The 13,944-nt window shown below is 42.0% G+C and overlaps 2 protein-coding genes across 7 annotated transcripts in view; one reads left to right on the forward strand and one right to left on the reverse strand.

The window, feature by feature from the left end:
- Positions 1-4,185, forward strand: part of LOC144693329 (polypeptide N-acetylgalactosaminyltransferase 11-like) — a 39,702-nt gene extending 35,517 nt beyond the window's left edge. The window contains exon 13 of the mRNA XM_078563136.1: positions 3,466-4,185. The gene's annotated coding sequence lies outside the window, so the exon portion shown is untranslated. The remainder of the gene's footprint in view (positions 1-3,465) is intronic.
- The window catches only part of pcnx1 (pecanex 1), a 297,449-nt gene that overhangs the window by 4,591 nt on the left and 278,914 nt on the right, over positions 1-13,944 (reverse strand). For all 6 annotated transcript variants that reach the window (XM_078563132.1, XM_078563129.1, XM_078563128.1 and 3 more), the window contains 3 exons: positions 10,600-10,874; positions 6,384-6,583; positions 3,431-3,867 (listed from right to left, as the gene is read on the reverse strand). In XM_078563132.1, the coding sequence (XP_078419258.1) occupies positions 3,431-3,867; positions 6,384-6,583; positions 10,600-10,874 (912 nt within the window). The remainder of the gene's footprint in view (positions 1-3,430; positions 3,868-6,383; positions 6,584-10,599; positions 10,875-13,944) is intronic.

Consider the following 13,944-nt stretch of genomic DNA (forward strand, 5'->3'; position numbering starts at 1 on the left):
ACTTGTGCCTTATAGATGGTGGACAAGCTTTTAGGGATTCAGGGCGGGTTACTTGCCACAGAATTCCCAGCCTCTGACCTGCTCTTGTAGCCACAGTATTTGTATAGCTGGTCCAGTTAAGTTTCTGGTCAATGGCGGCCACCAGGATGTTGATAGTGGGGGATTCAACAATGGCGATGCTGTTGAATGTCAAGGAGAGTAGTTTAGATTTTTCTGTTGGGGATGGTCATTGCCAGCACTTATATGGCACAAATGTTATTTGCCACTTATCAGCCCAAGCCTGAATGTTGCCCAGGTCTTGCTGCATATCAACATGGACTGCTACAGTATGAGTTGTTGCGTATTGTACTGAACATTGTGCAGTCATCAGTGAACATCCTAACTTCTGACCTTATGATGGAGGGAAAGTCATTGATGAAACACTGAAAGGTGGTTGGGCCTAGGGTTACTACCCTGAAGAACTCCTGAAGCAATGTCCCGTTACGGAGATGATTGACCTCCAACAACTATACCTTTGTGCTGGTATGAATCCAACCAATGGAGAGTTTTCCCCCTGATTCCTGTTGACTTAAATTTTGCTAGGGCTCCTTGATGCCACACACAGTCAGATGTTGCCTTGATGTCAAAGGCAGTCACTTACCTCACCTCTTGAGTTCAGCTCTTTGGCCTATGTTTGGGCCAAGGCTATAATGAGGCCAGGAGCAGTGTAGCCTGACAGAACACAAACTGAGCATCAATGAGCACGTTTTTGCTGAGTAAGCGTCACTTGATAGCGCTGCCAGCGGCACTTTCCATCACTTTGCTAATTTTCAAGAGTAGACTAATGGGGCAGTAATTAGCTAGATTGGATTTATCCTGCTTTTTGTGGACATAACATTCCTAGGCAATTTTCCACATTGTCAGGTATGTGCCAGTGTTGTAGCTGTACTGGAACAGCTTGGCTAGGGCTGTGGCTAGTTCTGGAGCACAAGTCTTCAATGCTACAGCTGGGGTGAAAACTGACAGAATAGATTTGGATTCATCTATGTTATGTAGGGCTGTGGAAATCAATAACATTGTTAGAAGTTTACGAAGATACTCTTATACCTTTCCAAGTTTCTGCTGTTTACATACTTTTCTCCATTATTCCTGAAGGTAGTCTTTCACCCTCCATTTCTCTCTAATATTCATAAATTTTATCTCCAAATCCTCTGCATGAAGTAATCTACTGAATTCAGTCACTTTTTGATACACTTCCTGGCACAGGTCTTCAATGTCTTATCTATATAAATTACAGAAGCAACTGGGTTCAGAAAAACTAACTTATTCTCGCCGCAGTGTAATCCCTATGTTGAAAGAGATGCTGCAGCCTGCCCTAGACCCATCTAATAGCCTTGTCATTTTTTCCATTGCTTGCTCCAGTCATAGCACCTCCCCATCAGAACAGGTGCAACCCATTCTTCCAAACCAGCAAGATGGTGCCTCACATGGGAAATGAGGGAAACTCTTTCGAGTTATCAACAGTCACAGATTGCAACTCTTTCGAGTACAATCGCAGTTCTTGGTTTCCGGGAGTGGGACGTGAACCCACAACCCTCTGATTCAAAGGCGAGGGTGCTATGAACTGAGCCACAGCTGACACCTCTATGGGAAATGAGGGAAAGCGCACTTGACAGAACACACTGTCTTATCTATATAAATTATCTAAAACTGCACACCCTGCTGGCAATCATTGGCTGCATTACAGAGCCACTACTTTGAGGGATTATATTCTGTTTCCTCTAGCAGTTTTACAATGCAAATGCAGTTTAAATTAATGAATGGTGCTGTTAGGAATTTGGGTCCTTGCATTTGACCACATTGAGCTCTGTAATTGTTGATGATTCAATGATAGTTAATTAGGAGCCCAGCAGCAAGCCATGCACTATCACCTATTTGAATTCTGTTTATGACTAACAGATGTGACTCCTTAACAAAAGGTTCATTTTAAAAGATTTTGAATGCACAATATATCATCTCACCACTCCTATCCAAGAAATTATTAAATTGCAGAAGTTAAATGTCAATAGCCATATTGTAAAGTTGAGCACAATCTGTGTCAATCTTCCCTAGTTACCAAAATGACATTTGAATGGAATGTTCCAGGGTAGTTCTTTTTAATACAATGACAATGATCGTTCTGCTACTCCCAAGTGATAAATGTAAAATCTGCCCAAAGACCTCAAATTTACATTTACAAACTGTTCTATTACACGTTTCAAAAAAATTATGTAAAATAAATTAGAGAGCACAGAGACTTGTTATGCATGCAAAAATATTCAGAAATGTTTCTGTACTACAAAATCATTCATATATACCTACTAGTTCCCCATTTTGAATCCTTGCATCTGAAGCATTCTGGTTGCCTTGAGCGTTTAGCTAAGGAATGACCTGACCTCATTGGAGACCACTGTTAAACTCACGGAGCGTTTCTACTTTTCACACTTGCTCTGGGACATCTCCCAGTTGGATCTGAAAAATTGCTCAACTACTTTAAATTGATTCCTGTCTCTTGAGTATCGTACTTGCTCATAAACAGCTTTCAACGAGTCTCTGCCGCCTGAGTTGTATGTAAAAACTGAGTCTCAGAGGTAAAACAGTGACAAAGTTTTTTAGCTGGAGAGATAAATGTAGATTTGTACTTCAGTGCATTAAATATGCATAAGGAAATATGCTCCCTGCTGCCTGCACATCTTTAACGAATCTTTGAGGGGTCACTTTTTGCTACTTTGTTCCATTTTACTTTCCTCTCCCCATGACGCACTGTACTGTAAATGGATCAGACAGATATAGCTATAGGTATATGTAGCTATATTAGCCCACAATGTAGGAAGGGAGTAGCAAGGCCTCTGTTCCCTCCGATTGATAGTCCAGCTAAGACTGGCAATTTGTCCACATTGGAAGATGTTGGGGGAAGACAAAGAGTGAGTACAATGTCTGTCCACGCAGGTCGAATAGGCTACTCTAGGTAAGGCCAAAACGTTTGTCTCAAGTTCTTGAAAAGGACACCATGAAGCCTTGTGGGCCACACATTGATTTAGCTGTTAATGTTCTCATTAACTTCAAGCTACAGATACTAAAAGATCATGTACTGATTTAAGATTTATCTATCGGTGAGGCAACAGCACAAGAACAGCCCTTTCCAGTGTCAAGGCTCACAAAACAGGACACCAGCTAGTGATAATGTAAACACAATTAGAACTGAGCTGTTTGGGCTTCTTCAGTTGGATCCCAAAGTCAGAGGCCACCTGTCCCTTGGCTTAATTTGGAAGATAAATTCTCTAAAGTGGCTTCATGGCTGGCTGTAAGATACATCTCATTTAAATGGAGGAAGCACAACAGGAAATGTTTACTGCTGTGTCATTTCATCTCCAGCTTGTATGGAATACAACATTTCTTAATGAGCATGTACCTGGACTCTGTAGTTAATTTCCTCCTTCTTGGCAGGTGTGTTAAATGCTGTGCTCGAGTTGCTGCCTGGCTGAATGTCTACACTGGTGACACCTTCTGCTCCTAGAAGTCCTGCCAGTGTGTTGCGTTTGCAGATGGGAATGCTCTGACTGGAGCTGCTGGATGAGGGCAGGACGCACTGTATGCTCATAGTGCCCGCCTGGCTTGATGGTTCTATCTGGTTCACCATAGACAGTCGGGATTGGATCGAGCTGGGCAGGTTTCGCAAAGACAACTGGCTGGTGGATGAACGGCGGCATGGCACAAGGCCAGTGGCAGATGTCCGTAAGGAAGAGTGACGGGTGTTATATCGATATGAAGACTGGCTGGCAACTGAGGCACGTGCAGGGGAATGTCTGACGAGGCTGGATTGCACTGAGTGACTGCTGTGACTGGTGCCTGTTGAAACCAAGAACAAATAACTCTTTGTACGATAAAAAGGAAGTGCTGGAAAATCTCAGCATGTCTGGCAGCATCTGTGGAGATAGAACAGGAGTTAACCTTTTGAGTCCAATAGGATTCTTTTTCAGAACTCTGTGTACACCTTAGACCTCAACCCAGGTTCTTAGTTTTAAACCACGATGCTATGTTTTGAATAGCAAACATCTTAAATCATAGCATTTTGGTAATACATAATTATGTTTACAATCTCAGTGCTGTAATAAATCACTCATCAACAATTAGTCACAAATAAATTCAAGGAATCTACCTCCCTGGAAGAGTGCCTTAACTAATGATTTTTCTCATTCTTATGTTGAATAATAAACTCAAACCTAACTATACTAGAGATGGTGTTGAATGGATGATAAGCAGGTGAGAATTTCATTTTTTGCTTGCTTTCAATATTCCATCCTCAGAAAATGACTTAAATTAGGAGGAAGAAAGGCCCTCTGGGTTTCTTTCCACCGCACAGCTTTAAAGGAAACTTAGAGGTTATGCAGTATGATTCAAACACTGTCAAAAGCTATGATAAACAAATTCAAACGCTAGTTCATGTTATAAATATTTTTTCCTCTCTCTCACTCAGGCTTCAACTCCACTGGATAAAAAAAATCAATGAAAAATTTTCCTCAATAAATCACTTAAAATTTATCCTGCAGCTTTCCTTCAAACAATTTTGAAAATAGATTTTGGGAGAGACAGAGAAATATTTCAATACTGATGCATCCTGGAAATTGTTTGCACTGTACTTGTTCAGACTTCAGCTTAAAAAATATCAGGTCAAAGCCCAGGTTCTGAGGGAAGCTGAAGCCTTTGTGAAAATTATAATTAAGCCATTAATGGATCCACATTTTCTGCCTGTTCTCCAAAGCCTCAAAGTTAAAATTCAAGTTCATGTTTTTAAATCCCTCCATGTCCTTGCCCCTCTCAATCTCTTTAACCTCCAGTAGCATTACAGCTCCTAAGCTCTCCTTGCTTCTGGCTGCATCCTCTGTGCATCCTTCCCCCTTTGTCTAATTATTTGTGGCCACTTAGGTCCCACACTCTAAATTTCTCTCCCTAAACAATTCTCCCTCTCCACCTCCCTCTCTGCTTTAGGATCCTTCCTTAAAAGCTACCGTGCCTCTTTTTCAATCTATTCAACGTCTTCCTAATAGTTCCTTCGGCTCTGCAGCCAGTTTTGCCTTACACCTTCGTGAAACACTGTGGGATTACTTGCTACATTAAAAGCCCCAAAAACATTCTTTTAAAAATATGACACAAGAAGCAAGGTTAACTCGTGCAGGAAATGCAAGCTGTAAGCACAATTTTAAATAGATATTTACAATAGAACTGTTATCCATTTCCTCAAAGAAAAACAAAAGAAGGCAATCTAGTTATTGAACTCGATAAACAATTATTTCCCTTTAACCCCAGGGGTTAAGTAAATATTGTCATTTTGTTATTTATTTGATGCAGTCCCACTTCAAAGACTGTTCTTAGTTTGTTGTTTTTTTATATTGCCGTAGCTTCTTAAAAATTCATAGCTGCCAGCCTTATTCCAAAAATAATTGGCTGTCGTATCTATAAGAGGACCAATTACAAAATCTGCATATCTTCAAAATTATGTGCTCGACTCCCTCTGAAGCCTATTACCAGAGAAAGAATGACTTGTATTTCTATAACACTTTTCAGGACCACATGAAGTCTCAAAGACTTTATAGCAAATTTTTGAAGTTGTCACTGCTGTAAATGCAGGAAATGTGGCAGCCGGTTTGTGCACAGCAAGGTCCCACATACATCAGTAAGATAACGGACTAGAAAATCTGTTTTAGTAATGTTGGTTGAAGGATAAATATTGGCCAGGAGGCTGGGAGAACTCCCCTTTTCTTCTTCAAAATAGCACACTGGGATCACTTACATCCACTTGGAAGGGCAGTCAATGCCCAGTTACATGTCTTATCTGAAAGACAGCAACACCAACAGTCCCTTAATACTGCACTGGAATGCTAATCTATATTTTGTGCTCATGTTCCTGCATTGGCACTTGAACCCACAGCCTTTTTTAACAGACAAGGCAATCCACTGTGTCAAAGCTAATATCAAAAACAGAAAAATAAATTTTGAATCAATACTGACTGTACAGTAGAGTTGTCATTTTTAAAAGTCATGCCTGATTTAAAGGGTCCAATGCAAAATGAACTGTTTCATGTTTACCAAAAATGCCTTCTGAATATGTCAGTGAATGTTTACCCTCCAAATTAAGCTGCATCAAGTAAAGACCTTCTGAAACATCCGGCAGGTTCAGTGTCCTCTGACAGCTCGCTGCTTAACTGATCTGTAATGGACTAACAGAAGAAACTGAACCCATCATTAATATTTTTAGCTAATGGTGCAGTAACTGAGTATAGGGCTCATACTGATGGGACTTACAATTATGAATCTGTCTTAAAAAAAGATGTGCTCAAATATAACACAGAATAACATGACCTTACCCAATATGGGTGGATTAGATGTGACTGGAGGCTGGAGACCTGCTCCAGGCCCATATCCAGCTGGTCCAGAGCCTCCGTGGGAAGTACTACTTTGGGACTCATTTGCAGTTACATTATTACTGGCACTGGAGACTCCACCTGCATCTGAATCCTCAATATTTCCACCACTGTTACAACCAGCACCACATCCTTTCCGTAACCTGAAGAGGACAGATACAATCAGTTAATGTGTGGCCACTTGTGTAGAGTTTGTTCAGCAAGAGCATGTCACCTTCTGACAGGGGAGCACTATACTCCAGGATAGTGGCAGAACTAGGGCAGCTTAATGGGCTCTTTCTTACAACTCACAATGCACAAATATCCCAGTCTCAACTGAGGTACCTGTGCAAATCCTGAGCAGAAAAAAAAACTGTAGTGCATGATTGCTATTTCTGCCGTGTTCTCAGGTAACATTGTGCTGTATCAGTCTTTATGTTTTTCCACCTGTTCTCACTGGAAGCTGGTTTTGCACCGTTTGGTGACAATGTATAAAGTGACAAGACAATTTCTGTCACATTTGACCACAAACCTACCATACAGCAAACTGTCTAATTAGAACCAGCTTCAGCGTTTCCCTCCTTATCCTGTCTGAAGCTTGTGTCGAGTAACAAATATTTGTCCAAATAGACAAATAGCAACACACGTTTAATATGAATGCAGAATATTTTACTAATGCTACTGTTGGCTGTGAACTTTTGGCACTTAACATGGTCATGTCAGGTTCTCGATCGTCCTTCAAGGCGAAGATGACCACGTTCATCATCTGGAGTGTTTAGTGGAATTCCGGTGGGTATGTAGGTGACTGCTACAGCTGATTTGCACCCAGAAACTTTTGCTGGAAATAGGACAGGATAGCACAGACGATTAAGTTTTTGGCAAGTTGATGACTCAGGATTACCTCTCCTTGCATTTTCTCTCTGCCTCTGATATGCCCTTGCTTTAGAAGGAGGCCTCACTATTTTTAATTTGGTTGTGCCAGATGCAGCAATCCTGGGTGAGCTTCTCCCAGGACTCAAAGTCAATATCAAAACTCCTAAGTGAAGCCTTCACAGTGTATTGGTAGCGCTACCTTTGGGGGCATGAGTGTGCACCCCAGCCTCAAACCCTCCATTGAAGATTCGCTTTGGTAAGCGAGCGTCAGGCTTTCTGGCAATATGCTCTGAAGAAGTCATACGGACTCGAAACTCTAACTCTGTTTCTCTCTCCACAGATGCTGTCAGACATACCGGGTTTTTCCAGCATTTTGTGTTTTTATTCTGGCTATATGACCAGCCCAACTCAGTTATGACTACCTTAATATAGTGTGGGTGCTTGGCATGGCAGCTCAAGTGACTTCCTCATTGTCTGGTATTTTGTCCTGCTATCGACCTTCACAGACATCCTAAGGCAGCTCAGGCAAAAGTGGTTGAGCTTCTTGGTCTGATCCTGGTACACAGGCCAAGTCTTGCGTGTGTAGAGCATGTCTCTCCATCAATATTGACAGCTCGAGAGAGTGTGCTGCCAAGATAAAGTGAATTATGCACTGCTGACAGGTTTTAGTCATGAACTTAAGCTTGGGCTCAAATAGGGTTTTCCTGGAATGGGCTGGAACATTGCTTCAGTTTTTTTGGTGATCGTGAGGCTGAAGTGGTCGTAGCATTGGAGAACAAGTCCATGCTACATTGCATGACTGAACCGGCAGCTAGTCAACAGTCATTGGTAAACAGGAAATTGCCCCCTTAAACAGTGTAAATTTCATCACATTTCCACTTCTCTTCAGCTCTGATGAAGGGTCATACGGACTTGAAACATTAACTCTGTTTCTCTCTCCACAGATGCTTCTAGACCTGCTGAGTTTTTCCAGCATTTTCTGTTTCTGTTTAGGAAATTGCAAAGTATGTCCTTGAAGGCCTTAGTCTTTGCCTGGAGTCATCGCAGATTGATCAGCTTCCCGTCCATGCAATACATGATTTTCATGCCAGGATCACCATCATGGAAGGCATTGGTGAGCATGGCTGAGGAAAAAATACTGAAGGAGGGTTGGGGCTAGCACACAGCCCTGTTTAACTTCATTAGCGACTGGGAATGGGTCAGAAGACTCACCGTCATCCAAGATACGTGCGAGCATGCTGTAATGGAACTGTCAAACCATTGTGATGAATTTTTCAGGGAAGCCGAATTTCTCCGTTATCTTCCAAAGGTCCTTGCGGCTGACTGTGTCAAAGGCCTTGGTCAGGTCAACAAACGTGGTGTAGAAGTCCATGTTCTGTTCTTGGCAATTCTCCTAGAGCTGTCTAACTGCAAACAAAATATTAGTGGTTCCGCGGCCTTTTCTGAAACTGCACTTACCCTCTGACAACAGATCCAGGTCGAGGTGTTGCACTAAGCGGTTAGAAGGATTCTGGCAAAGATTTTGCTGATGACTGAGAGAAGTAAGATTGTCACAAGATTGGCAAGTTCCTTTTCACTTGTACAGGTGGACAATGGAAGCATCTTTGAATTCTTGCAGGATGGTTCCTTGCTCCCACAAAGACTGAAGGAATTAAGTGGGCTTCTTGAAGAGGCATTGACCCCCCCCAGCCTTGTCGGCCTCAGCTGGGATAGCATCTGCTCCTGGAGCAGGAGTTTGATTGCAGCCATCATTTCTATCAGTGTGGGAGGATCATCAAGGGAGTAACTGATGGCAATCTGTGGCACCCTGTTGATTATTTCTTCATTGATGGATGAAGGCCGATTGAGGATGTGGTTAAAGTGCTCTGCCCATTTACCTAGAATTTGGGCTTCTTCTGTGAGCAGTGTTGACTCGTTGGCACCGAGGATTGGTGATGAATCAGTAGACTGGAGCCCACAGACAGATTTCAGAGCATTGTACAATCTCTTCCAGTCTTTGTGGTCTGCAAATAACTGAAGTTTGTCTGCTTCCCAATTCAGCCAAATGTCTTGCATCTCTATGAGCTTGCATAGGACAGTCCTTCGGATGTTTTGGTTGGCATCGTGCTTGGATAATGATGACTTGTCACTGAGGTGAACCCTGTAGGGGTGATGTTTCTCCTCGAATGGTTTCTAGATTGCCTTATTGTTGTCATTGAACCAATCTTGATACAGGGTGAAGATGAGGACCAATACAGGAAGAGCCACTCCAAAGGGTGCATGGTGAGCCCACGTGTGAGAGGTGCCAACCCTCCTTTACACCCCATCAGGTCAGATACAGACAGACTGGATACATATTAAACTTAACTCTTACACCTGTTATGCAGGTGTACAGCCTATCCTCAGAGGAGCGCATCAAAGTTATATTGCCAGCTTGCACCGAAACAGTCAGAGCAATGTGTACCTACATTATGCCGTCCTCAATATGAGCTCAAATTATCCAGTACCAAGTTAGCAGAAAAAGGGTTTCATCCCATCAATCTGGGTCAGGTTCAAACCCAATTTTGCTCCTGATATTTCAGCATATCTTCACACGAACAAGCTTGAACTGTCCAAAACAGGCAGCACAATGACAGGGAACCAGCAATATTCCAAACCCACGACCACTACCATCGAAAAGGACAAGGGCACCAGGTAGATGGGGACACGACCACTTGGAAGTTCCCCTCCAAGTCACTCACCATCCTGACTTGGAAACATATCGCCATTCCTCCATTGTCACTGGGTCAAAATCCTGGAGCTCCCTTCCTAACAGCACAGTGGGTGTACCTACACCATCTGGACTGCAGCGGTTCTAGAAGGCAGCTCACCACCACCTTCTCAAGGGCAACTAGGGATGGGCAATAAATGCTGGCCCAGCCAGCGAAGCCCACATCCCGTGAATGAATTTTTTAAAAAAGGAGCATTAACAGAGGAATTTATTTTGGTAAGTGTGTGTGTGTATTCATCAAGGTGTGGGATGCAACATAGTCTCATTTGTGGTACCCACTACAAGTATCAAGCATCTCCAGGTCAGGGAGAACTTGGTAAATGTGGTGCCAAACTTTGAAATTACAGTTGGAAATGAAAAATGAATATCTAACCTAAGAGGACGTAACATCGACTTCAATTGGACACGACTTTTTGTCCAATCCTAAGTCCATCCTTTAATAATGCGCTGAGTTTTGTCACTTGTTTATTATTTGATACTTTCGGTTACTGAACAAAACTATACAAAAAGTTTTTTTGACGAAAGTAAAATTTTTAGAGATGCAGTGTGGACACTTACCTGTGCCATGTAGACACAATGAAATTCCGTATGTTTGTGATACTTATGGGTCCTCCCAGGATGGTTTTTAGCTGCTCATGTGTATCAGAGTAGGATGTTGTGAGTGGAGAAACATAAATGGGGTAACCAATTGGCTGGTCACACGAAGAGTTTATCATGTTCCTTAAGGCTTGTTTTGCATTTTGGATACTTCCTCGTTCTGGATTGCGGTTTCGCAGGAAGACCAGCTCCTGCTGCTGTCCGGCCCACAAACCCCGGACACATTCCTTGTTCACCTGCACACACATACAGACAAGATTGTGATAAAATACAGCTGAGAGATCACTCAATGTTTTTTTTTCTTTTCTATTTCTTCACTTTAGCTTTAGATTCTGATGCTGATGTTACACATGACTTGTGCTGCAAACTGAGCAGCTATTTTGACTGTTGAAGTGACTCTTTTGGTACTAGTGTCAAAACATACATTGCACAACTCTCCATGTTCTGAATCTCAAAGCATCTACATGTAATTGTACACACGTACGGGTGCCCATGGAACTGCTGACATACAGACATACAAAATAGGAACAGAAGTAGGCCATGCAGCCCCAAGCCTGCTCCACCATTCAATAAGATTATGGCTGATCTGTTTGTATTTTTAATTCCACATTCCCATCTACCTCTGATAACCTTTGATTCCCTTGCCTAGCCAGAATTTATCTACCTCTGCCTTAAAGATATTCAATGACCCCGCCTGCACCGCCTTCGGAGGCAGAGAGTTCCAAAGTCACACAACCCCCAGAAAAAATTTCTCCTTATCTCTGTCCTAAAGGAGCACCCCCCTAATTTTAAAACAGTGCCCCCTAGTTCTAGACACAACCACAAGAGGAAACATCATTTCCGTGTCCACCTTGTCAAGAACGTTCAGGATCTTATATACTTCAATCAAGTCACCCCTCACTCTTCTAAATTCCAGTGGAAACAAGCCCAGCTTGTCCAACCTATCCTCACAAGACAACCCATTCATTCCAGGTATCAATCTAATAAACCTCCTCTGAACCACCTCCAACATATTTACATCCTTCCTTAAATAAGGAAACCAAAACTGCACACAGTATTCGAGGTATGGTTTCACCAATGCCCTGTATAATTTAAGCATAACATCCTTACTTTTATGTCCAATTCCTCTCGTAATAAAAGGATAACATTCCATTAGCCTTCTTAATTACTTCTTGTGTCTGCATACTAACTTTTTGTGACTCAAGCATGAAAACACCTAGATCCCTCTGTACCTCGGAACTCTCCAGTCATTCTCCATTTAAGTAATACTCTGCTTTTTTATTCTTCCTGCCAAAGTGAACAACTTCACCTTTTCCCACATTATACTCCATCTGCCAGATTTTTGCCCATTTACTCAACCTATCCATATTAGTCTGCAACCTCCTTATGTCCTTTTCACAACATACTTTCCGACCTATCTTGGTGTTATGTGCAAATTTAGCTACCATGCCTTTGCTCCCCTCATCTACATTATTGATATAAATTGTAAAAAGCTGAGGCCCCAGCACAAACCCCTGTGGGACTTCACTCATCACATCTTGCCAATCAGAAAACAACCCATTTATGCATACACTGTTTTCTGCCAGCCAGCCAATCTTCTATTCAGGCTAACATGTTACCCCCTACACCATGAGCTTTTATTCTCCCCAATAACCTTTCATGTGGCACCTTACCAAATGTCTTCTGGAAATCCAAGTACAGTATATCTACAGGCTCCCCTTTATCCACAGCACAAGTTACTCCTTCAAAGAACTCCAGTAAATCGGTTAAACATGATTTCCCTTTCACAAAACCATGCTGACTCTTCCCAATTACCTTGAGTTTTTCTAACTGCCCAGCTATAACCTCCTTAATGATGGATTCTAGCACCTTCCCCATGACAGACATCAGACTAACTGGCGCATAGTTTCCTATTTTCTACCTCCCTCCCTTCTTGAATAGGGGGATTATATTTTCTACTTTCCAGTCTGATTAAACCTTTCTGGAATCTAGCAGATTTTGGAAAATTAACACCAATGCATCTACTACCTCATTAGCCACCTCTTTTAAGACGCTATGAAATTCAGGGTAGTCAGAGCTCAGGATGTGTAGCTAGTATTACCAGACCCATATAAATATTGTGCAAGTCTGCTTCCACCCAGTTAAGTGGGTTCACTTATGGTCAATGAATTCTCCTGCATTGTGACAAGTCTTCATTAGTGCCAGAATAGCTCGAGTCTAATTGGCTGAAACCACCATCAGCACATAAAACATTAATACAAAAGCAAAATACAGCAGGTACAGGATCAGCAGAAGTAAACTATCATGTGCTCAATTAAAAAAATCTTTAGAGGAACCAATTAAAATTCAAATACTTGAGGTGATTTATTGAAATGAAAGAAGTTCTTAGAGATTAGGCTGCAGGAAGACAACACGAGCTGTACGGATTAAATCAAAAAGCCTTAGTCACTGCACTGTCCTACACATGGGTTACTGATCTTTGTAAACATGTGCAACTTTTGTCTTTCCCCATTAAAATTTATTTATTTTTTTTTAAATGTTATTTGCCCTGGCAGGAAGTTCTCAACCAATGATGTTGCTAGAAGGAAACCTTGAAAAATTATGTAGAGTTTCTTATTCTGCTTTTTCATAGGGTTTAAACGGACATTGGGTTTGGTGGAGTTTGTCTGTGGAGCAGATATCTTGCCAGTTCAAAGGACATCAGGAGGATAATAGACCCTGATTCCTTTACTTCCAATCAATAAGCCTGCAGATACTTCTACTGATACAGGCACTGGCTGATACACAAGAATGGCACTTGTTGATCAGTTAGCCGCCGAAGCCAACTACTACAACAACTTGAATTTACATAGCATTTTTAAATTAGTAAAATGTCCCAAGGCACTTCACAGGTGTATTATCAAATAAACCTTGACACTGACCCACATAAGGAGATATTGTGGCATAAGCTTCATCCAAGAGATAAGTTTTAATGAACTTCTTAAAGGAGGAGAGAGGGTGGCAGAGAGCCTGAGAGGTTTAGGGAGGGAATTCCAGAGCTTAGGGCCTTGTGCTGAAGCTATAGCCGTCAATGGTGGAGCAATTAAAATTGGAGATGCTCGTGAGGCCAGGAGTGGAGCAGCACAGTGAGGGTTGTGGGGTTGGAGGAGATTAGAAATAGGCAGAAGTGATTTTATATTGATCTCCAGTTGCCAGATTCTATATCTCAGATCTAATGCAGCAGGTCACCACATCAAAATAAATTTACCAGGCTGGCTGTCAGGAAGGTCTGGTTTTTTTCTACCAGGTCGTCCTGGGGCCAGTAAA

This window comes from Cetorhinus maximus, chromosome 18, assembly GCF_964194155.1.
Source record: "Cetorhinus maximus chromosome 18, sCetMax3.hap1.1, whole genome shotgun sequence".
Taxonomy (NCBI): domain Eukaryota; kingdom Metazoa; phylum Chordata; class Chondrichthyes; order Lamniformes; family Cetorhinidae; genus Cetorhinus; species Cetorhinus maximus.